This window comes from Lytechinus variegatus, chromosome 4 (assembly GCF_018143015.1).
Source record: "Lytechinus variegatus isolate NC3 chromosome 4, Lvar_3.0, whole genome shotgun sequence".
NCBI classification, from domain to species: domain Eukaryota; kingdom Metazoa; phylum Echinodermata; class Echinoidea; order Temnopleuroida; family Toxopneustidae; genus Lytechinus; species Lytechinus variegatus.
In genome coordinates this window covers 37934473-37958941 of record NC_054743.1, presented here as the reverse complement: position 1 = coordinate 37958941, position 24469 = coordinate 37934473, and the positions used below count along the sequence as shown (strand labels likewise).

The window sequence follows — 24469 nt, the reverse complement described above, 5'->3', positions numbered from 1 at the left end:
ACTTTTCAATAATAGCGAAGGGCGAGCAGAAAATTTTGAGCTCCGGATGAGGCACTTCCTTTAGTTAGGTCTATATGCCTAACACATGAATATTGAAAGTTGTTCGTTTAATTGTAGTTTACTCAGGGGCGGATCCGGCTTTCGCCAATAGGGGAAGGGGGCGAAAATATTTTCATCAACATTTTTCTCGATCGGCCGCTATAATCTGATTTTTTTTGTTCGTTTTTCAGGGGCTAGTCCTAACTAAAGACTGAAGTTTTAAGTATATGTTAGTTTTTATTGTTATAAACAAGATGAGGTATCTCATGTGGTCTTAATATATAATGCGAGCGCGAAGCGCGAGCTAAAATTCTTTGATATTTTATGTCCTTAGATATGAAGATTCTGAGCAGTTTTTATAATCATGAACAAAGATAAGTATCCAATTAACTAAACAATACGAGCGTGAAGAGGATACAAGTATATCACCAATTAAATAATGAGAATGCGAAGCGCGAACTCAAAATATTTTGATATTCTGACCTGAAAACTGGACAGTCTAAGCGCGTTTTTATTTAGATAAAGAACAATTTGTGTGTCTCAAACAATTAAATGCGAGCGCGAAGCACGAGCTTAATTTTTTTATATACTGACATGATAAAGGATCATTTTGACAAATTTTTGAAAGAATTTCCAAAGAGGATTTCAGAAATCATACAATGCTAGCGCGCAGCGCGACTCAGCTGAAAATTTTGATATAACAATTTGTGTAAATCAAACAAAAGAATGAAAGCTTGATGTGCGAGCTAAAATACTGTGTGCAAATCGATTTCAGAACTGGTTTTATGAATTGTCATTTAATCCTCTTGAATGGGATTCATTACACAGGCAATGCGAGCGCGAGCGAAATTTTTTATATAAAGTCTATTTTCCAAATCTTCCCCTCACCTTTTTCTATCCTTTCAGGATCGGGCCGGCCGTTGGTTACGAGGCTGTAAATTACACATCATGGGTAAAATACCTCTTTCTTACTTTTCTTTCTGTGTTTCGTAATTTCTATCAAGATAATATAAAGAGTACACTTTTTTCTGCAGGATGTCAAAAAATAGGGGGCCGGTTCGACCCCCTCCTGGATCCGCGCCTGTTACTTGCAATCATAGTTCTAATAATACTATTATTATATTTATTTTTTTCATTTAGCTAATGTGGGAATAAAACATCGAAAAGTCACCGTCCTTAGAATAAATTGAAAAAATATTCTCTTTAAATTTTCTATGCATAAACATTAGATTCGATGTAAAAAATATTTAAAAAAATATTCAATATCAAAGATGCTTAAATTGGCAAAAATTGACATTCAACAAAGTTTTTATACCAAAAGGAAATAAATCCATGATGAAAATAAAAAATATTCTTAAAAATTGATATTGAATGCTATATTAAATCTAAGCAATCTGAGATGACAGAACTATATCAAAATAAAGCAGCAGTGGATATAAGGGAAAGTGGTTTAATGAAAAACCTTGATTTACCATGTTGAAAGGAAAACGCCCGAAGTAGATTCAGCTCTTTTTTATTAAAATTCTTCAAATATAGCGTATGGGAAAAGGGCAGAAATAGGCCCAATAATATTCAGCAGGCGAAGTTTTTATCAACAGCACAATTCTATTTTCTTTGATGGATATATAGCCATAGACAATTTCCTTTCCTTTCTGTTATTTCATTCTGTGTAAGAAGAAAATGCCATACTTTTATATACATGATAAATACCAAAACTTGGCTTATGCATGTGTAATCTATTTTATGTTTTATATTTATTTACGACTTTGAGATGATTTTGGGGGTTTCTTTTTAGTATTTTGGAATTTTTTGGTGATGGCATATCGTATCGTTATTTTTTTAAATACATACCGTATCAATATTTGCATTAATATCGTGCTAACTAAACTTTTGGTTAAGGTTTCAGCTCGCGATTCGCGCTCGAATTATTTGTTTAATGAAGTACGTGTCATGTTTTCCATTACAAAATTGTCTTTAATGTCACGTTTTAGTTCAGAAGGCCTATATAAAAAAAAATCAAGGCCGTATTTGCGTTCGCATTATTTGAGTCGCAAATTATGGACAGAATTCTAAGATAAAAAATAGAATCGTCTATAGTACCGATAAATCGTTTCACGTAAGCATCACTCAGTATAATCATAACAAAATGTGCTTGAAATGTATCAATAAAAAATTCTGTCAGCTCGCGATTCGCGTTGTTACCTTTCATTTAGTGAGATTAATCTGTTCAAGAAATTTAACAAATCGTTGAAATTATCGAAAATGAAATGACATCTACGATAGTGATTTGAATTCATGACGAAGTAAATTTATTACACAAAGTATCATACGTCAACACCAATAACTTCAGCAAGGGCAAACAGGAAAATATGAGGGGGGGGGGGAGAAAAGAGGGATATAGTAGAGAATTAACGTTCAGTCGACGGTTGAGGTTTCAGGGCAAGGGCGACCCCAGGAATTTTTCGAGATGGGGGGGGGGGTGGTCCTCAGCAGGGGGACGACGGCATGGACGTCATTTTCTAAATCACACGGAGCAAAGCCCTCTTCACGTGTTTATACTTTCTCCATCCCGATATTCATCAGTTTTTGAAAAAAAATAGGGGGGTGGGTCGCCCGTGCCCGCTCCCCCGTTTCAACGTGATCTTTATCTTGATTATTCTGTGAAAAGATTCTCAGAATCCCCAAACCATGTCCTTGTCATATCCAGATGGACCCGTTTGTGGTTATCGCGGGCCACTATTATTCTTTTGAATTTGTAATTTCCTTTCTTGTTAAACTTTCTGTTGATTAGACTCAAAGCCATTGACCCAAAGCCTTTAATCTTAATCCGTAGTCCATACTGAAGCATCTATCAAAAGCACAAAGGTTTAAATGAATTACTCGCTGCACGAACTTGAACTAAGTGGAAGGTGATCATTACTATACTTAACATGCCAGACAACTTACACCGACGATTTTGTAATGTCACCATTTCATGTTTATCTTCTTTGCTTTTGAACGTGAGTATTATGATCGTCGCCATCATCATCGAGACAGAATTGTCTTTAAAAGTGACATTGTGACAAGTTGATTTATTGGTATAGTTGTGTGTTTTTTTCGTATATGGGAACCATGATATGGTAAATGACATGAACGAAAAAAGTGAGTGGATTTTCACCCAATTGTATTTTCTGCCGAAATAGAGGTTTTTATTAGAAGTGTTCAATTTTATTATTATTGTATCATCTTCGTATATATTTTCTTTTCCCACTTCAAATTAATATCACTGTTATCGTTATTGTTGTTTGGACGGGCACGTGTGGTGTCCACCTTCAAAAAACATCATCAAAATCTTAATTTTAACAACAGGAAGTAAGAATGATAATTGTAATTTTTGTGAAATATTTTTACCTAAAAACTATTGATTGATGATGATGGTCCTGGCTAACAAATTTACCCCAACCTTACTCACGACACCGGAAGTCTCTTGCCAAAATTCCAAAAACCTATCAAACTTTTGATTTTTAATTGTAAAGATAGGATATTATGATGCAGCTCTGTGTTTGTTTATTTTGTGGAATACAGGATGTTACGACATGAGTCCAAACATTCTCACCATATAACGGTATGTTCTCTCACGGGAAAACAAGATAATTCAGAATTTCAGACAGGTGCCATTATGATTTCCGAACATGCCGACTCCGATATTTGTGGAAATCATATTATTTAATTTAGTGTTTCTGAGCAGACCCGCCAGTCGTGGTATAGTGCTCATGTCAATGTCACGCTACTGTCTCATCAACGAAACCGACTCCAAACCGACAGATTGTATGTCATTCGTATATTGTAACAGTTTTGATCGGTCACGAGATGGTTTCGTGGGTGTGACTAGCACAAACTTCGTCATCAACCGCTATTATGACTGTCGAAATGACGGAAAATTAGATTTGCCTTTTCTTGTAATCATTTAGAGAACATAAAAAAATCATTAAATTTTCCAGAATGTTGAGAATATATAAATGGGGGAGCAGACAGAGCTAAAGCAGCATTATTGTTTTCCTCTTCTGAAAATTCATGCCAGTTATTTTGATTTTCTTTTCGCTTCTGAATCATGTAGATTTCGCGCCGAAATATTATCGGATTTTGATTGAATGTATCCTGTGCATATCAACGGTGTAGAGAGGAATCTGCTTTATAAAACATTGGTAGTGCCTTTTGAACTCTCTCCTTTTATATTCTGGACAGGAAAAAGTCATCATACCATCAGAGTCTAGGTTACAATACAGTGGAGAGGAGACACAATCATCTTTAATTTAAATGCAGTTTCGAGTATTCAAAATCGGGAAACTTTCTGTAATACCTGAAGATTTGCCTGGAAATGATTTGCGAGTAACAATAAATTTGAACTTAAAGAAGATGAATTCAGCTGTATCACCTTCAAGATCGATGAACTCGCAGTTCTTCATTCTTATCATGATAACGATAAGTCATCCGTTGCCCATTGGAAGCCGAGCCGTGATCGATTGGCCACTCGTAGCCGGTGACCTGACCGCGATAGATGTCGATGACCACCGTCAAGTGAGAAGTGCTTCTTCGATACAGAGGTCGATGACAAAAGCGATGTCGAGCAATGAAGCCGAAGAGTCGAGAGAACCGTGGCAAATAAATAAAAGTAAGGACATTCGTTAAATAAATTCTTAATTTTAATAAAGTCGCCATTAGGACCAGGGGGAAGGCACCCCTATTAATTTTTTCAGTAGTAGAAAAAGACAGAAGATAGAAATGGAAGAAAAAAAGGGAAGCCTTAAGAATAGTATAAAAATAGGAGATTTAGGTCGAATAACTCTAAAAACTTTGTAATAAAATGAATAAAAATGAAGTAACGTTCGGACCATCATGTTCCCTCTGTCAAAATAATTTCTCACCGGCATCGCCCTTATTCCGATTGAAGAATTGGTGATTTAAGTAATGTAATTATGTCCCATTCCGACATACAAGCTCGACGTGCTGCAGTACAAGTTCATCCACTCATCGTTGGCGTACTGAGGCAAATCTTTTCAGGGGGCGGAATATATTTTGGGAAATAAATCTGGAAGCAAGTCTCCTCCTACTAGGAGTCCTACAAAAACGTACGAAATATAGAGACCTTAATAAACATTTTAGTAGTTAACTTTTATATAGATATTGTTGATAGAAATCACAGGACAAATCTTTAAGGGAATAAATTAAATGGAAGTTATGTTCATGATTATGTTGAAGTATAAATCTTAAATAATTGAATAGTAAGATTTGAGATTTTTACGGAGGGCTTGGGATCGAGCACTACCACCCCCCCAAAAAAAACACGATTGCGAATTAAACGACGATGTTCTTTTACTTGGCTATATATATTTCTTGTTTTGAAATCTTAAATTTTCAGAATATAATTTGCTGGTAATCAGTTTGATGTTTTCTTACTAGGGATTTTAAAAATCATGATTCTATGTTTGCTTGTTTATTGTTTGACTTGTTCCTTAAAAAGCCCCGCCCCTTTAATAGAAAAAAATGGATGAGGCTAATGCAACATCATCATCAGTACACGAGTCTCGCTATCATGCTATAGCACACGCCGGATGACTAATAGCTTGTTTGCCTTTGATGTAAATTCAATCAATTACTTTACCAAGTTATCAAAGTTGACATGAAAGACAAACTTTCACATTCGCTATGTTTTCCGCGTAGTGGAAGTCAATCAGATAAACCAATCAAACCATGATCCAGACTGCAAAACTTGATTTACAATCTTATAATTTGCGACTGTTCTTTCATGGAATGTCCATCAGATCACTAAAAACTTAATTTATTTGATTAAATTTGATGTTTTGATTATATTTTCAATGCTTTCTTCCAGATATTTGTCCACCGCCCCTTTCACATTTGTGCAATATTCAGCTTCAAACTCGAAATGGTGAAAGTAAGTTCAAACAAAACTCAGTTGGCATTTACATATTAGGGATTGGATATAAGAAAAGGGAAGTTTTAGATTTAAATACATCAATAGAAGTAGCCACGTAGGGCATGTACATGATATATATGAGCGATATATCGATATGAACATTTTATTATTACCATCGCTAACTATTTGATATTTGTTATTAACATTTTTTTTGCTCATCATAATTTCCTGAACTTAAATTATAGCTGTATATAGCTAGCTAGATAGAGATGATAATGGGCGAAATGTATTAATTTTTATTATAACCTTCGTTAACTATTTGATATTTGTCATTAGCCTTTTTTACTCATCGTAGTTTCTTGAACTTTAATTATAGCTATATAGCTAGATAGATAGATAGAGAAATAAGAGAGAGAGAGCTTATGAGAGAGTGTGTGAAAGAGGGAGAGGGAAAGAGAGTCAGAGAAAGGGGGAGGGGAAGGAGAGAGACAGACAGAGTGAGAGGGGGAGAGACAGAGACAGACAGAGGGAAAGGGGGGGGGTGGTGGGTGGACCGGAGTGGTGTGTGGATGGGATTATTATAAGAGAATAATCAATAATACTGACAATGATGATAACAATATTAAGGATAAATGATATTTATCAGAAGACAGAATAAACTCAATGACTATAAGTCAGCAAAATAAGAGGATTCGTATCAACTTATAGAGAAAACCTATCAAGTTCATATTATTATTTTTTAACAGCTCAAAGCTCTTTCGTCACTCCTTTCTTCGAGGGTGACATCGTACTGGACTGGGACCAGAGAAGACAACTGGGACTGTCGAGTATGAGTCAACGGTCGTCTCGATCTCGATCACGTCGTGCTATCATCGAAGGCCGTGATCGTCGATGGCCGGACGCCATCATACCTTACACAATAGATTCGGATTTCAGTAAGTCTGGTCCAGATTTGTGGATAGAGATAATATCTATAAGCCTAGAGTATATCTCACTGAAGCCATTTATAGGCTGAATAGAGATACCCGGGGATAGGGGGGGGGGGGGGGTGAAGTAAAACCGTTGAATAACGTAATGTATATATGAACATGATAAAAAAAGAGGCGAAAATTCACAGGCATTTCACTTCGAGGGCAACTGATTATACATTTAAAAGCAACGAAACTCAGGAACGTCCTGGATTAATTGGATTGTCGCAAGAAGAGATTATGATGATGATGGTGATGGTGATGATGATGATGATAGTGATGATGATGATAGTAATGGTGATGATAATGATGATGATGGTGATGATAATATGATGATGATGATGAAGATGATGGTGATGACGACGATGGTGATGATGATGATAGTGATGGTGATGTTGATGATGGTGGTGGCGGTGACGGTGATGATGATGATAGATTCTTATATAGCGCCACTGCTGGGCACTCATGGGGATGGGGAGGGAGCAGTCATATTCTTTGATGATTCAACATGTTTCGGTAAAGAATCTTTTCAATAATTTAGAAAATATTTATACAAGTCTTGTCATTCTCCTGACCAGTGGCGTATCTGAGAAACATAGTCAAGATGGGCAACATTTTCCTGACGAATAAACAGGGAAAAAAAGAGGTCAAAAGTCACCGCCATTTTAGGAACCACATTCACAGTAATTCAAAATTAAAAATCATGCAAATTAGGAGAGGAGGGATTCACTTGCTTACCCCCCCCCCCCCCCCCGAGGTCCGGCATGATATTTGCCCTTCACCGTTCTTCATTGAGCATATGTCATGAACATGAGAACTACATAAATAGGATATCATGATATATAGTCAGATACTATATAACGTTCCTTTTATTTACTCAGATCATGAAACTGTTAGACTCATCAAATCTGCCCTACGTCACTGGCAACAGAATACATGCATCAGATTTGTTCAGAAGGAACCATTTCACCATGATTACCTAAGATTCGCTTACTTTCCAGGGTAAGTAAAAGACCGTCAAGGTAATGCATATTTCAGAATCCTCTGTTTAAAGGTCAAGTCCACCTCAGAAAAATGTTGATTTGAATCAATAGAGAAAAATCAGACAAGCACAATGCTGAAAATTTCATCAAAATCGTATGTAAAATAAGAAAGTTATGACATTTCAAAGTTTCGCTTATTTTCAACAAAATAGTTATACGAACGAGCCAGTTACATCCAAATGAGAGAGTCAATGATGTCACTCACTATTTCTTTTGTTTTTTATTGTTTGAATTATACAATATTTCAATTTTTACGAATTTGACGATTAGGACCTCCTTGCCTGAAGCACAAAATGTTGAAATAATGGAATTCCACGTGTTCAGGGAGGAATGAAACTTCATTTCACATGACAATGATGAGAAAATCAAAATATCTCATATTTCATATAATAAAATACAAAAGAAATAGTGAGTGATGTCATCAGTTCCCTCATTTGCATACCGACCGAGATGTGCATATAACTGTTTTGTGAAATGAAGCGAAACTTTGAAATGCCATAACTTTCTTAATTTACATCCGATTTTGATGAAATTTTCAGTTTTATGCGTGTTAACTTTTTCTCTTTTTATTCAAATCAAGTTTTTGTTGGGGTGGACTTGTCCTTTAAAGATTTTGTTTTACACCACAGTGCACTTGTTTGTTCTCATGCAGTTTCCCATTTCATTGTCATTATCATTCTAGTAGATACGTACAATTAACACTTTCCCTTTTATTCTTGTTTACATTTCTCACTCTTCTTACTTCGTTTTAGAAGTACATATATATTTCCATGTGTACACTCAATATGTCAATGTGATTTGGATGGACAAAGTGTCTTCAATATCTATATTTAAATCCCTGAATTTATGAGTTTGAAATGGAAATCAGTTTGATAACATTTTTGTTAAGAAGAATCATGAATGATGTTCTGAAAACTGATGGATTAAAATATTCAACACGTGATATTTTTTCTAATACTAAGTTAAAAAAATCCACTCTTCAGTGTGCGTGGACATGCCAGTTATGTAAAGCGTCATCAAAATTAAGGGACGTATATGGTGTTTACGGGGGAAAATCGCAAGCGAGCGACAAATCTGTCATTTCTGTAATAAAAAAAATCTAACTTGTAAAAGATTTTACATAATACAAAGAAGCAATGTCATTGCCTTTTTCAATATCATTTATCTCATTAAAAATATATATATATTGCTTCTCGTTTTTCTTGGTCGTGCAATTTTAATTGTCAAGCGCCCGAGACTCGAGACGTCAGTGTAGAATGCAATCGTTATCTTAAAGAAGGTTATCTATTTTCTTCATTATGTTGTAGATGTTGGTCATTCATTGGTCGTCAGGGAGGGGAGCAGTTGATATCCATGGGACCAGGGTGTAAAGTATTCAGTACTATCGTCCACGAACTCGGACACGCTATCGGATACTGGCATGAACAGGTAGGCATCAGTCAATCGTGCTCCAACTTTCCCTGATTGTTAAAATGTCTTTGCGTATACTATCTCACCTGCAACAACTTTGTTCATGTTTGCAATAACCATTAAACTTTTAAAGAGGGCAATATGACCTTCTTTAAAGGGGTGCCAACATTGGCGGCAGAGGCGGTGATTAAACAAATCGAAAACAAAAGAGGGCACGTCCCTCATCATCCCGGGATCATCACCAAAGATCATAAAGGATTTACTCCAGTGTGGGTAGAAATGCGAGATGGCAACCACCTCGCGTAACCTTCTTCATTCTCCTCTCTCTAGTCCCCTTCTCTCTCATCTGATCCGGGCATTCCCGTTTTGTCTAAAACTTATCAAGTGTCATGATTATGCAGGACTTTCCAACCCAACACCACTATCTTTCCTTGCTAGCTCATATGGGGGGGGGGGGGGAGAAGAGGGAGGCAGAATAGCGACAATAATGTAAAAAAAATGTCCGACATACACGAATGAAAATAATAAAAAGAGATGTTCTCAAAATAGACGACACGCACTCTGCCCCCCCTGATACGCGCCTGCTTCGTCATATTCCATCACAGTTCATTTTCAAGTTTTTTGTTCGTTCGTCTGTAGAGTCGTCAGGATCGAGATCAGTATATCCAGATAGTCCAGCGGAACATCGCCCAAGGAACAGAAGAGAACTTCAACAAGATCGACATCGACAACGTGACGTCCCTGGGCTACCCCTACGACTTCGCGTCCGTCATGCATTACTCCGCAAACGCCTTCAGCGCCAATGGAAAGCCAACGATACGGATGAAGAAGAGATACCGCGAACTCCTCCCCGATGTCAGAGCAAGCATGAACCGACCTAGCAACGGGCTTAGTGAGCTGGACATTGCCCAGACTAGAGGGTTGTATGAGTGCAATGTTAGAGCAGCCAGGAGACAGAAGAAAGGTATATAAGATATAACTAATTTAATTATTTTTTTTTATAATTAGAATATATGGATTTCTGAATATTACAACCAGTGTAAGTAAATCATGCATTCCTTGATAGGAACTATTGTGGTTTCATCTATATGTCAATGCTGGTGTAACTACTTATTATTTATCATTATAGAAAAAGGGCTATCCATTAACACAATTATTATATGTATTAAAATATAAAATACAAAATCATAACCAGGATACATCAGCATCATAAATTCCGAGTTGGCATTTCATGGGTTGGGCCGGGGGGGGGGGGGAGTCAACCATATGATTATTTTTAAAGTAGTAAAAGAATAGAAAAAGGAAGATAAAAAGTTAAAAAGAAATAGAAAAGGTGGAAAATATTAGAGGTCCTTGTCATGTAATCATATATTACCCCTATATTCCAATTGATATCAGATCCTCATAATATACAGGTCATCTCAAATTCCCTGCAAAATACCCAAGCGCCACCCTACCCCTAGATATAAGTAAATATTTGATACTCTCCATTTTCATGCTTTACCAGAGCCTTGCTTCAATAGTGAAAGCGGCGACGGACGCGACTACCGTGGGAATGTGGACTTCACCGAGAGCGGCATCACCTGTCAAAAGTGGACGTCGAAATACCCACACGAACACGACTACATGTCGGAGGACGACACCATTAATGAGAGTTTGGGTGTTGGACATCATAACTTCTGCCGGAATCCTGGAGGACAGGAGAGACCATGGTGCTTTACAACACTCAAGAACACCGTCTGGGAGTACTGTGATGTAAAACTTTGTCCATCTTCATAACACATGAATTTAGTTAGAGGCTACTAGTATATATTCAAATGCTAATATATTCATGTAAATGTATATAGAATTGATAGAAATAATAAGAAAATTGAACATCCCCTGAATTCGTGGTGTGCCATAAGTACAGACTGGCAGCTGTCAAGTTATTGTTTGAAAAACTTTGGCACTTCCTGAGATATCCCTGTGTTTCTGTTTGCTTACCTTCTATTTTTTTATTGCAATTGCCACCACTTCTTTCACCATATATATATGTATAGATCAGCCTTGTCTAATAACTTTTTTTCAAATATAAGTTTTTCATCTTTCCTTTCTTTTTAACTTTCCCTTTGATCATATTCTTCCTATCATTCCTCACATTCTCTCCCCTGCTCTCTCTTCATGCCCAACTATTTTCCCCTTACCTTTCACGCTCTCTTCCATTTTCTCTCAAACCATATTTAGCCGAATCTTCTCATTCTATTCTCTCAAATTCTCTTTTACCCTCCCTCCCTCTCCTTATTCTTCTCTTTTTATCTCTCTCACCCACTCTCTCCCCTCTCTTGTTTCTCTTAACAACTTCTCTTGCACTACTCTCTCCTTCTTTCTCAACAAAGTTAACTTCTTAACTTTCCTGTCATTAACCCATTTGATCTGTTCTTTATCAGCTTTTGCTGCTAATGTGGAAGACCCCCCCCCCAAAAAAAAGGAAAATAAAATAAAAAGAAGACAGCATAAAATACTCTAAAATACTTTGAACAGCTTAAATGTATATTTGATTTATCTGGTATAACATATATTATTTATTTGCACTAGCACCACACATTAATCTGAAATAAAACATAATTATGTACACAATTCCATTCTGACTTGTTGATTTGTTCTTGCATTAATCCCTACTTAAGGCCACCGAGTTTTCCCTTATATAGGCTACTAGCACTAGAATAAATGATATATGAATCCACAATTCTTTGGTGAGTTCTGATTTACCATCATGTTTTGTTGTTCTCTAATCAAAAGAAAGACCTTCAAATAACTTAATTAAATAATGATGAAATATTAAATGGGAAAGATGAATCAGTCCACATGAAATAATCATACAAACGATACCACATCCTGGCATGGACTCTGTAACAGATTAGTGATCAATCGCTAAATTAACTGACCAATAAGGATCAATGTCACACGTGCATTAGGCTAAAAATACTGACCAGGAACCAATCAGAAGCATTCTTTCATATTTGCTATTCGTCCTATTCTTTGTGTTACGAGGGCCCAGACGTATGGTTGAACTAACAATTTCTAACTAAAGCTCATCAAGATTTTCCAAAGGAAATAAGCATTCGTTTGGATAATGATTATGTTTTATGATCTACTTTGAGTGCAAAAATTTTGTCTGCAATAATCAAACAACAAAAATTGAAATAAAGGAGTATAATAATGACCAAACTTCTCATTTTCATCCATTATGGTAAAAAAGCATGTATGTTGTAATGTGGTTGCAAACACAGAACATGGATAAAATGCTATGTGTTGAGTTTGTAGATATAAGGGCTGTTGGTCAAATGCAAGTGAGGCTGCCACTTTAATAAGCATAACATCGCTTATGAAAGGAAATCAATAACCAGTTCATCAATGAAAGGATTACTCTTTAGTAGAGGAGGTGCCCTTTGTTCTGTTGTTACCTATCCCTTGAGCTTCTGGCAAATTAAGGCCTATTGAGTTGAGTTAGTAAATACACAATAAGATGGTATGAACATCGCCAATCTCGCCCTATACAGCTTCCAGAGAAAATGCAATAAGCTCAGTGTATAACATGTGATCATGGAATCTGCCTTTCTTTAATTTTGGGGTATCACAACATCAATTTGACTAAAAAGAATTTTTTTCTTGGAAGTATATTTATATCGTGCTTTACATAATCTGCCAAATCTGGGGGGTGTTTCACAAACATTATGTATGACTTCAAGTTGCACTTAAATTTCTAGTTGCGTATGGTCGCATTGATCAGATCATGCGACGAAGATGTGCAATACTGCGTATTGATCAATAAGACTGAATGTTGCATATTATGTATGCTTCTGCATTTAAGTGTGACAATAAGTCAATCTTAAATCTTTGTGAAATACCCCCAAGTCTAAATTATTGATTAGAATCTGAAAAAAGTCAACTTATGCAGATAAGCAGATAGATGTCACACCCGACTCACACGAATAAGCCTTTCATATCTTTATATTTGTATTCGTTTTTGCCATATTGTTTGTTGATACTGACCTAGCAGCTGTGTCTGCAGTAAAATCTAGGATTGATTTGAATTATGGATTTCATTACTAGCAGGGGATTAATGGAATTTCCCCAGCTGAAATCCATGCCTACTATTTGCCTTATGAATACGAAACACAAGGTTACTTTGAACTCAGCATGGTTGTACTCTTTTGAGTTTTAGTCCCCTCGTTTAAAAATAGCCGAGGCCTATTCAGTGAGTTCATTATCACACATCTTGGTAGTTGCAGATGTCTCATCATGCACAAACTTTAATTAGATATAATTTTGATGCACTAAGGTCAATACTCATTCCTACATCCCTCAAAATAAGAGGAACAGTGTTTGGTCTTCTGGTTGCTTACTAATGCTACAGTCCTAATGATAGTAAACGCTAGTGATTTTTTTTTACCTGATTGCTAAGAAAGAATGAATAAGTAAGCAACTAGAGGACCAAGGTCTTATGGTCCTCTCCAAGGGTTACCTGGTAATGAGAACTAATGCCTTACCAAAGGCCACTAGCACACAAAGTGGGAATCGAACCCGGGTCACTGGAATCGGAAAACCCTGCTCTACCGACTTAGCTATCACACCTCCAATCAGTCGACAAAACAGACTTACCTAGTTGAAGCTATTTCCATTATGTCTGATGGCATACCATCAATCTCTTTTGTGCAACTGCTAAATAAAGAACTTTTAATTTTTTTTTTTTGGTAAAACTATACAGTATTTTCTAAAATATCTGTTACATCAACAAACAGTCCATTTTTGTCAATGGAACTTGTCATCTGAAAGTCATGTCATTTTCCTCACCTTACTGAAGATCCTTGCTTCACCAAGTCCTGAGAAGTCCTGACCGAATCATTTTCAGGTTCAAATCATCTCCTTGGAATAACCTTTGAGAAGTTTACTTCAAGATTCCAGAATTTATTTTCACCCTGAGGGCCTGAGTTGATATCCAGATTGCTACAACAGTATGCTCAGTGAGTCCTGAGAAAACTGCTCTTGACAAAATCAGTGACTTCTACATTTTGATCCTCTCCTCTGAATAATCTTTGAAAAGTATACTTCAGTTGCATGATAGTAAAATCACAGAATTTCATCCTCAGGAAGAGTCAATGATGTCCAGATTGCTTTAGCCCCCATCAGTATGCTCAGCTGAATGTGGACATCTATGCACTGGCTCAGAGTTTAATCTGTGGTCATCACCTAGCCATATTGACAGTCTTCTGGAGCTCTCTGAGAGATTGACGGCCTTGAGTCAGCAGCATCTTAATCACCATCTATAAAAACAATGACATTTTATTAACATTTTATACAATTTTTTATAAAATAAACTAACAATCTCATTTTATAAGAGAGATTGCTAATTGTTTTCATATAAATTACAAATTCTTGTTGTATTGATGGGAATGAAATTCATTGAAACTATTCTAAAATCAATATTTCTTCTAGAAAGCCTACAATTCAACAAACCCAATCATCTCAGGCTGTATCAGGTTTTTCTAAATTTTGTTGTGTACTTGTTCCATTGATTTTACTGTATTGTATTTGATTTTGTATGGAATATTAGATCTACTGTGACCCTATACATGTACTGTGTATAGAAATTCATAATTTAAAGGGGAATGAAACCATTGGAACAAGTAGGCTTGGGTCGAAACAGAAAATCAAAGAATAAGACCAAAGAAAGTTTGAGAAAAATCAGACAAATAATGAGAAAGTTATGAGCATTTGAATATTGCAATCACTAATGCCATGGAGATCCTCCCATTGGCAATGCAACAGAAATGTGTGATGTCACATGTGAACAACTTTCCCTTTGATGGACCTTAAATTGCTTTTTCTTTGGTGATACAAACTCTTTATCCATGATGTATTCTTTGAAAATCTGTATTTCATGCCCTTCATTAGAAAGAACACATGATCTAATGATAGATGTAATAAAAGAGACAGTTTAAGTGAAATATATACAAAAGTAATGGGGAGGGTTGTTCACAAGTGACATCAAACATCTTTGTCGCATTGCCAATGTGAGGATCTCCATAGCATTAGTGATCAAAATATTCAAATGCTCATAAATTTCTCATTATTTGTCAGATTTTTCTCAAACTTTCATTGATCTGTTTCTTTGATTTTTCTCTTTTCACTCAAGCTATCTTGTTGCAAAGGTTTCATTCTTCTTTAATGTTATGTGGCTTGAAATATTCCCAACAATAACCACAATATCATCATCATAAAACCTGAAGAATGTTCACCTCATCTTTGTGATGTTGATTCCTACGGAACTCTTCCTTTGCCCAGGCTTTCACCTCTTTCTTCTGTGCGTCATCAGGCATAGCACGTAGAGCTCTGAACACATCTCGGTAAAGTGAAATCACCTGCTGACGCAGCATAAACTACAGAGGAAGTGAAAACACAATATACACAAAAATGAAAATGAATCGAACAAAATGAGACACATGCCTTGAATGCATCACTGGTCAAATATAATAATTTAGGCTGGAACACGTTACAGCCTTACAGCCTGCATCAAATTTTGGTAAACTTTATTTTTTCCCCTAGTACCATTCAACGTTAAATGAAATGAAACGAAACTAGTCACTTGATATAGATTCTAAAAAAAAAGTGAATGCACATATGCAGAGGTATAGCCCATGATAAGTTGGAACAACTAGATCAGCAATAATTGCTTACAATATAGGCCTTGATCTAGTAGTAGTAGTCTAAAAGTAAAACTCTAAGATGCTGCACTGTTGAAATGCCTAGCACAGGTTCATTGGCCATCAAGTGCAGGATTCAAACCCGTTTCAAGACTTTTTAGCAAGATCAAATCTTGGATCTAATCTAGTATGATGATGGTGGTCCCCAAGTCTGTGCACTTAACGATTTGAGTTGAAATTTAAAATTATATTTCACAAAATCTTTTCAATCGATAATGTTCCTTATATCATAATAAGTTAGTGTGCCAAATATCTCATAAAAATATGAAAGAAATATATGTCTCGTCTTGTCTTTCCGTTAATGCCCACAATCATTATATTGATTATTATGGCATATGAACGTCAAGATTGACTTGACTTACCAGGACCGGCAGGTGCAATACACCGGGTGAACACCCTACTCTTTGACGAATAGTGTATTGGTTTTAACGTGCATAGGTTGTGACTCTCCTATACACGGGACCAACATTTGCGTCCTTTCCGATGGACGGAGTGTTTTCCAACTGCATTCATACCTGCACTGAATACAGCGGTGAGGCACCATAACACACAACGCTATAGCATCAGATTTTTTGTTAGACGCGTTTCGGCATGAGCGGGACTCGAACCCCTCACGATGAGATCTACGATCTTATCCGATAATCCGAAACATGCCCTCAAACCGACTGAGCTACGCTGCCTCTAATATGATATTCTTGGAAAAAATGCCCCATGTCTGCGCACCCATTTACTTTGCACACGATTCGGGGATTTTGATGTGATATGCGTATCTGCCTGATCTAATAAAAGTTAGGGGAACTTGCCATAATTAAATAAAATTCACTGGAAAAAGGCCATGAAATGATTAAGACGTAGATTAAACATGTTAAAAGTTAAGACAAGGTGACTACAGAAAGCAAGTGCGCTATTTCTTCCTCAACACGCTAAAACTAGCCTTTGTTTATGTTTGTTCCACATGTTCCAGGTCCTGGAACACTCATGGTTTCAAATCGTCTCGTGTGTGAAGGATTCATATGCACCTGGTGCACGCGAATCTTTCACACCCTTTTTACTAAAATAACTATGACTTTACATCGTAGCTAAGCATTATATTTATTCTATGACACTTACCGAACCATATGGATCGTTTGTTGAATTCTGTTTGGTGTTGTTTTGAATAAAATAAGAGCATTTTTCGTGATCTTCACGTAGATGTCTCTTGATCAGCGTTGATATCAACTTTTGCCTAAAGAGGGCGCGCGATATTATTTCAAAGTCGGTAGGCACTTAAGAACCAAGTAAAATTATGTCACTCTCGCCGATGAATATTCATTAGATCGTGGTCGTGCGTGTTCAATACACACTGAGTGCATGCATGCAGAGAGTTTTTATTGAACACGCACGACCACGATCTAATGATTATTCATCGCGAGAGTGACGTAATTTTACGAGTGTCCTTTCAAACTTGGTTCTTAAGTGCCTACCGTACCTTTGTTTACGGTCTTGCAAGCTAGCTGCATTCTAGGCGATCAGCATTATTTTCTTGCTCGTTCAATCCACTTTCATCATCATCTTGTCAAAAGATGGCGTACTTTACCAATAAGTATATATGGTAGTGGATCGTATTACCGAACACTTTTCATGAATTCAATCATTTCAAAAATATTATTCTCATGAAATTCACCAAACTTTCACCATAAATACACAATTACCTACAAAATATAAATATGTAAAAAATTTGCCGAAATCGTTTTTTCTTTTGATGATATTAGCTTCCAATCAGACCCCTCTTCGGATGTGAATATTTTGGTCACCTGAAAAAGGTGTCGTATTACCGAACGTGTGTTTTCAATGGGAAAAGTTGAGAAATCAACAAAATCACTGATGAGCTATTTTGACCATATTTTATTATTTTTAGAATATTAAGACTTTGAAAATGTGTTTTGACCATTTTTCATCATCTTTCTATTCAAGTTCTCTTTGGAAGGATGTTGCAAAGAATGGAGCGTATGAAATTATTTTCTGACGCGTACGATGCGCACGTTCGGTAATACAAGGCCGGTCGGTAATACAACCACTCACTATACATGAGATGCAACCTGTTGATTTTTGGTACAATTTCCTATTATGCGCTGACGACTTGAATTGAGAATGTTCGATACGAAAAATTGCTTTTCGATTGTTGTTTGCGTACTTTCCACCGCAGTATTAAGGACGGATCGAACGGAGTATCCTGGTTGAGACTTGGAGGTAAGCGATAAAAACAGTTTTATAAATAATTTCCACTTCATTTTGTTTTTTTAAACTAAATTTATTAAAAAGAAATCATTACATTAGTGGAGAAATACTGAAACGTTTGGCGTTTCTAATTCCCTCACATTCGTGTGATGAATGAAAACGTCAAAGTCCACTATGAAACCACATGCGTTGTGCGAGGTTAGTATTACTAACCTCGCATGTTGTGTGAGTGGTCCTGGAATTCATGGAATCCAGCCTGATTTCCAGCGCATGCACTGATGCAGAGAGAAAAACAACAAAAAACACAGTGGATGGGACTGAAATTAGAGAAATCGGACAACACTAACACAGTAGTCATCATTTAGTTAAGGATATCCACTGACAATTGTATAATAATAACAATAATGGGCCAAATCGTGGTTTTGGAAACCACTCATAGATTTGTGTACGCGCATTTGTGTACAAAGTGAATGGAGGTGGAAATAGGGAACCGTGCGTGCGACTGAATAAAGCGCTGCTGTATGAAGTGAATGGTGGTTACCTATATCACGATAATGCCCAATAATGATTCAATTATCAAAATGAGGTGTTCACATAGTCTCTAATGTGGAAGTAGAAACTCTACCTGCTTCAAACTCATCGCAGCGGGTGGGATCCTGGAGGCTGCCATCTTGAATTGTTATATAATTTTCCCAAGCTGAGAGGGCGCACAACTTAGGTGACCGCAGGGGGTGGAAACTCCGCTTCTGCATCCGGTCAGAATTGAAGAAAATTTTGGAGGGTCAAAAGTGCACACTGCTCCCATTTTACATGTACAAGCCTATGGACACCGCCACTGCTTTGGTACACCAGCGAAATGGAGGCGTGGTCATTAAACGTCCTTCGCGCATAGCGTAAAAATATGTAAATGAGCATTTGGTCACTAATTAGCATAATGCGCGACCTGATTTAATATCGTTTGTGATTATGACATCATTACACTCATTCATTCTTAAGTACATGTAATCTTATTTTTATTGATCTATTTGTTATTGCCTGTCACGATTATTACTGCACCTTTGATTTATTTTAGCTGCAAGTTGCCAGGATCTTTGCGAAAGCAATAACTGGAAACTTTATGGGAGGGAATTTAATTGAGCTTGATTTGCCCTCTTTTCATATAATTTTCTTTTTACTAATTACATTCACTATTACAGAAGAAGATCCCAAAGAAAATGTTGCCATAATATTTTTTTCCCTTAAATCGTATAAGTGTTCCTCGGTTGACAATAATGGTTGAATGTAATTACGATGGCATCTCTTTATGTTTCTGAAGCCCTTATTTGAAGAGCTCACTTGCAAAAGGGGTTAGGTCCATTTTTCATCAAATTTGATTTTTTTTGTCGCAATGTATAGATGTTTAGTAGCTCTATAAGATGATACCAAAGAAAATTTGAAATTCACATGAAAACGTGAATAAAAGTGGCAAAGAAAAATCACTTTTTAAATCAAAATTGATTGGATTCATTTCAGTATAGTTGCAAAAGGGTTTAGGTCCAAAATGATGTTTTAAAGAATATATAGAAAAAAAAATGAAAACAGGTAGATTTCTTTTATACCCGGCCAATTTTATGTTCACATGATAGGCTAGTATACATGACAATTTAGTTGAGTAATGCAATAGGTAAGAATAAAAACATGGATTTTCTCAGAATGGTAAAAAGTGGACCTAACCCCTTTTGCAACCAAACTCTTCATTTATATTTCTATCTTTTCTTTTTATTTTTAATTACGGAACAGAAAACAAAATGAACCTTTATTTCATAATTTTAAAAAATAATAAGAACAAATCAAATACTTTTACATAATTATTGTAGTCCCCAATATAGGTCCTATTATGAATAGCAGTCAGGAGCACTTAATTTTAAATGGCGACTTCTATGTCATTATCATATCAATAACCATGACCTAGGTACAATATTTTAGGGGGATTCTCAAAATTATCTATAGGCAGGAGAGCAAACCGATCGTAGGCTATAGGATATTTATTTCCAACTGGAAATGAATCTGGTATAATTTTATATGGAAAGAAAAATACATTTTATATACAGGTTCCAAATTTTGTAGAAATAATTCCCCTCCCGTATACCCATCGTGAACAGTAAGGTCTCATGATTGCTTCTTCTAAAACAAACAACTTTCTCTAACTGTCCCCATCTCCTGCCCCTTCTCTCTCTTTCTCTCTCAGAAACTGACACACACAAATATATGCATAAAGGCAAATAATTCTCCTGTCATTTTACATACTTTCCCACTCTTATCCTTATTTCTCTTGAAGAATATTTTGATTAACTGCTGTTTGCTCTCATGATGTCACAGTAGTATCACAATTGAGTACAAGGTGCAACATCTTGTGCCATTTGTGCATAAAATTTTTTTGGTAGCAATATATCATCACAAATTGGTGATTAATAAATGAAAATGACCAAGATCAGATAATTTAATTCAAAATTAACATGTTTATTACGAAATCCATTTTCTGAAACATTGAAAATAACATAACAACTAGAGTCTACAAGCATTAAATTAGATTTTAAAAAAATAAAGGATTTAGTACATTTTCTACACTTAAGTCAAAATATACAATGTTTATTAAAATTTCACTCAAAAGATGTTGATGAGCCTAATAATTAATAAGAGGGATGCATCCAAGGTTTCATAAAAAGAGCATAAAAATCTGAAATATTCTGTTTATTCTTTCCACACAAGTTTGTCACTCAAAAAAAGGGTAAATTCCTTCCAAATTTGCGGACAAGAAATATTCTACTAATGTGAGAGCACTCCACAAAAAAAGGGGGGGGGGCATAATTCAAGAATCTCCCTAAACAGTGCCTTTCCAAGTCAGTGAATCACTAACAAAATTTGATATTGTGGGTAGAATTCAATCTATTTTTAAAAGTCTATTTATATATTTTTTGCAGAGGAAACCCATTTCAAAACTTTGAGTAAGATAACAATAAATGCAATTTAATATCCCTACATAATTATTGAGCCATTATATGACGACTTGCAATTATGGTAACTTTGTCCAAGCCCATTGCAGCTACCATAAAGACCTTGATTTCTTGCTCAGCCCTGTTACCATGGTAATTGTCATAGTGACAAGATTACAATAGTAATAACTTGTTTATGGAATGAGGTCCAGGAGTGATACTAAAATTATTTCTTAATCCTCTGATCACCTTTATTAACATTTATCTACGCATGATTTTTATTTCAAAATATAAATTTTTGTCTTGTATACAATAGTCCTTTAAACTGGAAATTATTTAATTTCACAAAAACTTTCAAGAACTAGTAGAAATATTAAATATTAATAAAAGGTGATACATTTGCCCATTGGAAAAAATTTTTCTTCCTTGTATTTTGTGTGAAATTTTGTATACTTTAATGTCATTGCCGCTGATGAACCTGAACTCTTTTCTACAGATGTGCAGTTTAAAGAACATTCACTGCTTTGTTGATATATCTATTCAAATTAATTTGAAGTAACTACTTATTAGCTTGGCCTTCATATATCTTCCATCTTGGTACTTGTGATACCAGTACTTAAACAGCTTGGACAGTGGGAAACCTGCATTGTAAAAAATAGAGAAAGAACAAAATGAGATGCTGATGTAAATTATTTTTACTCATCTAGTCCAGTTTTATTAAGAAGATTTAAACTCTATTCAATACTTTTGTCACTTTTGTCCTACATCCAGATAAATTGATATATCAATATAACTATTTACAGTATGTTTTGATAATAAAGAATCCAAATTAATTGAAATATTTATCAGATGATAACTGTTAATATCATGTTTTTTATGTACATGTACATAGACAGAAGGTATGGTCGGTGAAAATGGAAATACTGGTGAATCTGAATTCAAGCAAATATTAACTATCAATGGAGCTTTAATTGTACATGATATCTTATCTTGATTCAGCTCAATTAGCCATACCCCCCCCCCCCCTCCCCCCAAACTGAAGAGGGAATATTTATTTATTTAGATTTAGACTTTTAGCTTAGATACAGCCTGTATTATTATTAAAACAACAAGCATACCTTGCAATTTTCCAATTCAGATGTCCTGTTCCTCATTAGAGTGTAACTCACACTTGCAGCTGATCTGCATGGTTCTCAATTTTGTCCCTCTGACCGGGTGTGAACTGCTAAGATCTTCGTCCTATTGGATCTGCAATAAACATTTTTTTAGTTTGAGAGTATTAGAGATAAATAAAACTACTCTTCTTAAACAATATTTTAAAAAATCCAGCTGCCCATATCATCGAAGTATGAATATTCCAAACTAAATTATCTGGTCCAAAAACTTCATTCTCTCTCTATCATGAAGTTTCACAGAGGCATATGCATACCAGGTACCCGAATGTTTATTAAAGTAAAATGAATGTAACCACATATTGCTCCAGCTGTATAGCTGAATCAGGACCTGGTCAATGCTGGTCCTGTATATAACTAAAGAATCACATCACATTTGAATGAAGTAATAACTATGTAATAAAAACGTTTTCAGAATACCACCCCAGGCCAGGCCCAGGGCATCCTGTTCAAATAGAAACTTGATTTACGTCTAAGTCATTTCATTCAAAATCAAATCCTAACACTAAATCAATTGGATTTCATTCATGATTACTCTGAAGTAAAAAGTTTCTGAATAAAAGAAGCTGCTGAGAATTATACTTATTCATATGAAGATGAAATAGCGTGGACGGACTAGGCCTAAACTTCAACTTTCAAGCTTGAAGTTTGGGCCTAGTCCGTCCCCGCTATTTTCATACCCCATGACTACATCGACAATCTCGCTAGCCGGCTAGTGCCGGCGATATCAAGGCCGGATCTCGCTCTGACCAAAATCGACAGTTTGTCGTTACTAAAACAGGAGGTCGGAAACAAGTCCACATCTACCCCTGATAATTGACAATAAAACTGAAATACAGGTTTACTTTTTGCCTACATGAAGCATTTCGATGAAGGTCTACGACAAATGGTAAGTTAGGCCTATTTTTTGGAGAAACTAACTAACTTACAGATGATTTATTTGGAATTCAGGCAAAAGAAATGGGAGTGTATGGAAATGGGGTTTACGTAGTAAAGTAATACGGGATGGGCCCCGAACCCGGCAAACACATCACCATTGCAAGTGAGATCAAAACATGAAAATGAACTTAACTTACTTTTATTCTTATGGAATGTCATTAAATTAATATTGATGTTCCCTCCAAGATTTTCTGCTCCAATGAAGTTCACTCCGAAATCACGATTTCGAACATCAATTCTATAAACAGATGATTAGTCGAGCTATTTCGTTGTAAAAACTGGAAATTCGCAGAGTCCAAAAGAACAACACTTCGCACAGATCTCGTAGGGAATTGTGGGAAGGAAAAAACGTGTTTAATTCATAAGATATGAATAAAACATTAGCTTCTTAGCCAATCATAGAAGTGTATTTTGCGTAATTTGACGTCATTCTTATGAATAAAACATTGACCCTCCAAAATCACCCTTCAAATTGTCCGCCGGCAGCCATATTGGCTGTGTACAAAACCTATGGGAAATAAAAACGCGCGAAAAGAGTTACCTCTCTAGCTCCCTTCGGGAGCTTACGTAATATCGTATCTCTGTGGGTGACCGTGATGGAAGATCCCCAGCGTAGGATTTCTTTTTTTCTTTTTTTTTTCTTCTGGGATGGGGGTCAGGCTGGGGATTCAGTGCGTTTTCGCCTCTCTGTGTCATTGGCCTGCGCATCTGAACTCTTATTCTCCTTTTCCTCTCCGTCTTATTTTTTTTCCTCTTTCTATTCTTCTTCTCACATCACCCCTTACCTGTAGGCCTAATAATCAGCTCTCTGGAAAAAGAAAGAAAGAAAGAGAGAGAGAAAGAAAGAAAGAAAGAAAGAAGAAAGAAAGAAAGATGACAAAACTAGTTAGCCCCCTATTCTATATCCATGAAAGTGACATTATTGTTACAAATTTCCCTGAGTATATATCTTGCATTGGTTATGCATAAGCAGTGGCGGCACCAAGGGGGGGCATGGGGGGGCATTTGCCCCCCCACTCAGAAGCTTTGCCCCCCCAGTTGCCCCCCCAGAA

The 24469-nt window shown here is 36.1% G+C and overlaps 2 protein-coding genes and 1 long non-coding RNA gene across 5 annotated transcripts; 1 reads left to right on the top strand and 2 right to left on the bottom strand.

The window, feature by feature from the left end:
- The first annotated feature begins 2932 nt into the window (after positions 1-2932).
- Positions 2933-11829, top strand: LOC121413994 (zinc metalloproteinase nas-37-like). 3 transcript variants are annotated; one of them, XM_041607025.1, is made up of 8 exons: positions 2933-3038; positions 4264-4690; positions 5909-5971; positions 6700-6888; positions 7803-7923; positions 9272-9392; positions 10014-10338; positions 10882-11829. In XM_041607025.1, the coding sequence occupies exons 2-8, from the start codon at positions 4336-4338 to the stop codon at positions 11151-11153; spliced, it is 1446 nt and encodes a 481-aa protein (XP_041462959.1). In that variant the 5' UTR covers positions 2933-3038; positions 4264-4335; the 3' UTR covers positions 11154-11829. The 3 variants fall into 3 exon arrangements, with proteins under 3 accessions (XP_041462959.1, XP_041462960.1, XP_041462961.1); XM_041607026.1 differs by having other exon boundaries at positions 2939-3038; positions 4136-4690; XM_041607027.1 differs by lacking the exon at positions 2933-3038 and adding an exon at positions 3059-3180.
- A 53-nt stretch (positions 11830-11882) lies between these two features.
- LOC121413995 (LYR motif-containing protein 2-like) lies at positions 11883-19047 on the bottom strand. The gene is made up of 3 exons (XM_041607028.1): positions 18960-19047; positions 15653-15793; positions 11883-14677 (listed from the first exon to the last, which is right to left on the bottom strand). The coding sequence occupies exons 1-3, from the start codon at positions 19002-19004 to the stop codon at positions 14600-14602; spliced, it is 264 nt and encodes an 87-aa protein (XP_041462962.1). The 5' UTR covers positions 19005-19047; the 3' UTR covers positions 11883-14599.
- Positions 19048-21778: 2731 nt separating this feature from the next.
- On the bottom strand, positions 21779-23980 carry LOC121413993. The gene is made up of 3 exons (XR_005969792.1): positions 23555-23980; positions 22425-22554; positions 21779-21947 (listed from the first exon to the last, which is right to left on the bottom strand). It is a non-coding gene; the product is annotated as an uncharacterized LOC121413993 (long non-coding RNA).
- Positions 23981-24469: the final 489 nt, after the last annotated feature.

Bases quoted from the DNA above. Each gene is read 5' to 3' on its own strand.
- LOC121413994 (XM_041607025.1), top strand. From the start codon at position 4,336: ATGCAGTTTCGAGTATTCAAAATCGGGAAACTTTCTGTAATACCTGAA. The intron at 4,691-5,908 runs GTAAGGACATTC...GCTTTCTTCCAG, and splicing joins ACCGTGGCAAATAAATAAAA to ATATTTGTCCACCGCCCCTT. The intron at 6,889-7,802 runs GTAAGTCTGGTC...TTATTTACTCAG, and splicing joins CACAATAGATTCGGATTTCA to ATCATGAAACTGTTAGACTC.
- LOC121413995 (XM_041607028.1), bottom strand. From the start codon at position 19,004: ATGGCAGCCTCCAGGATCCCACCCGCTGCGATGAGTTTGAAGCAG. The intron at 15,794-18,959 runs GTAGAGTTTCTA...CTTCCTCTGTAG, and splicing joins CTGCGATGAGTTTGAAGCAG to TTTATGCTGCGTCAGCAGGT. The intron at 14,678-15,652 runs GTGAACATTCTT...TTGTTTTTATAG, and splicing joins ATCAACATCACAAAGATGAG to ATGGTGATTAAGATGCTGCT.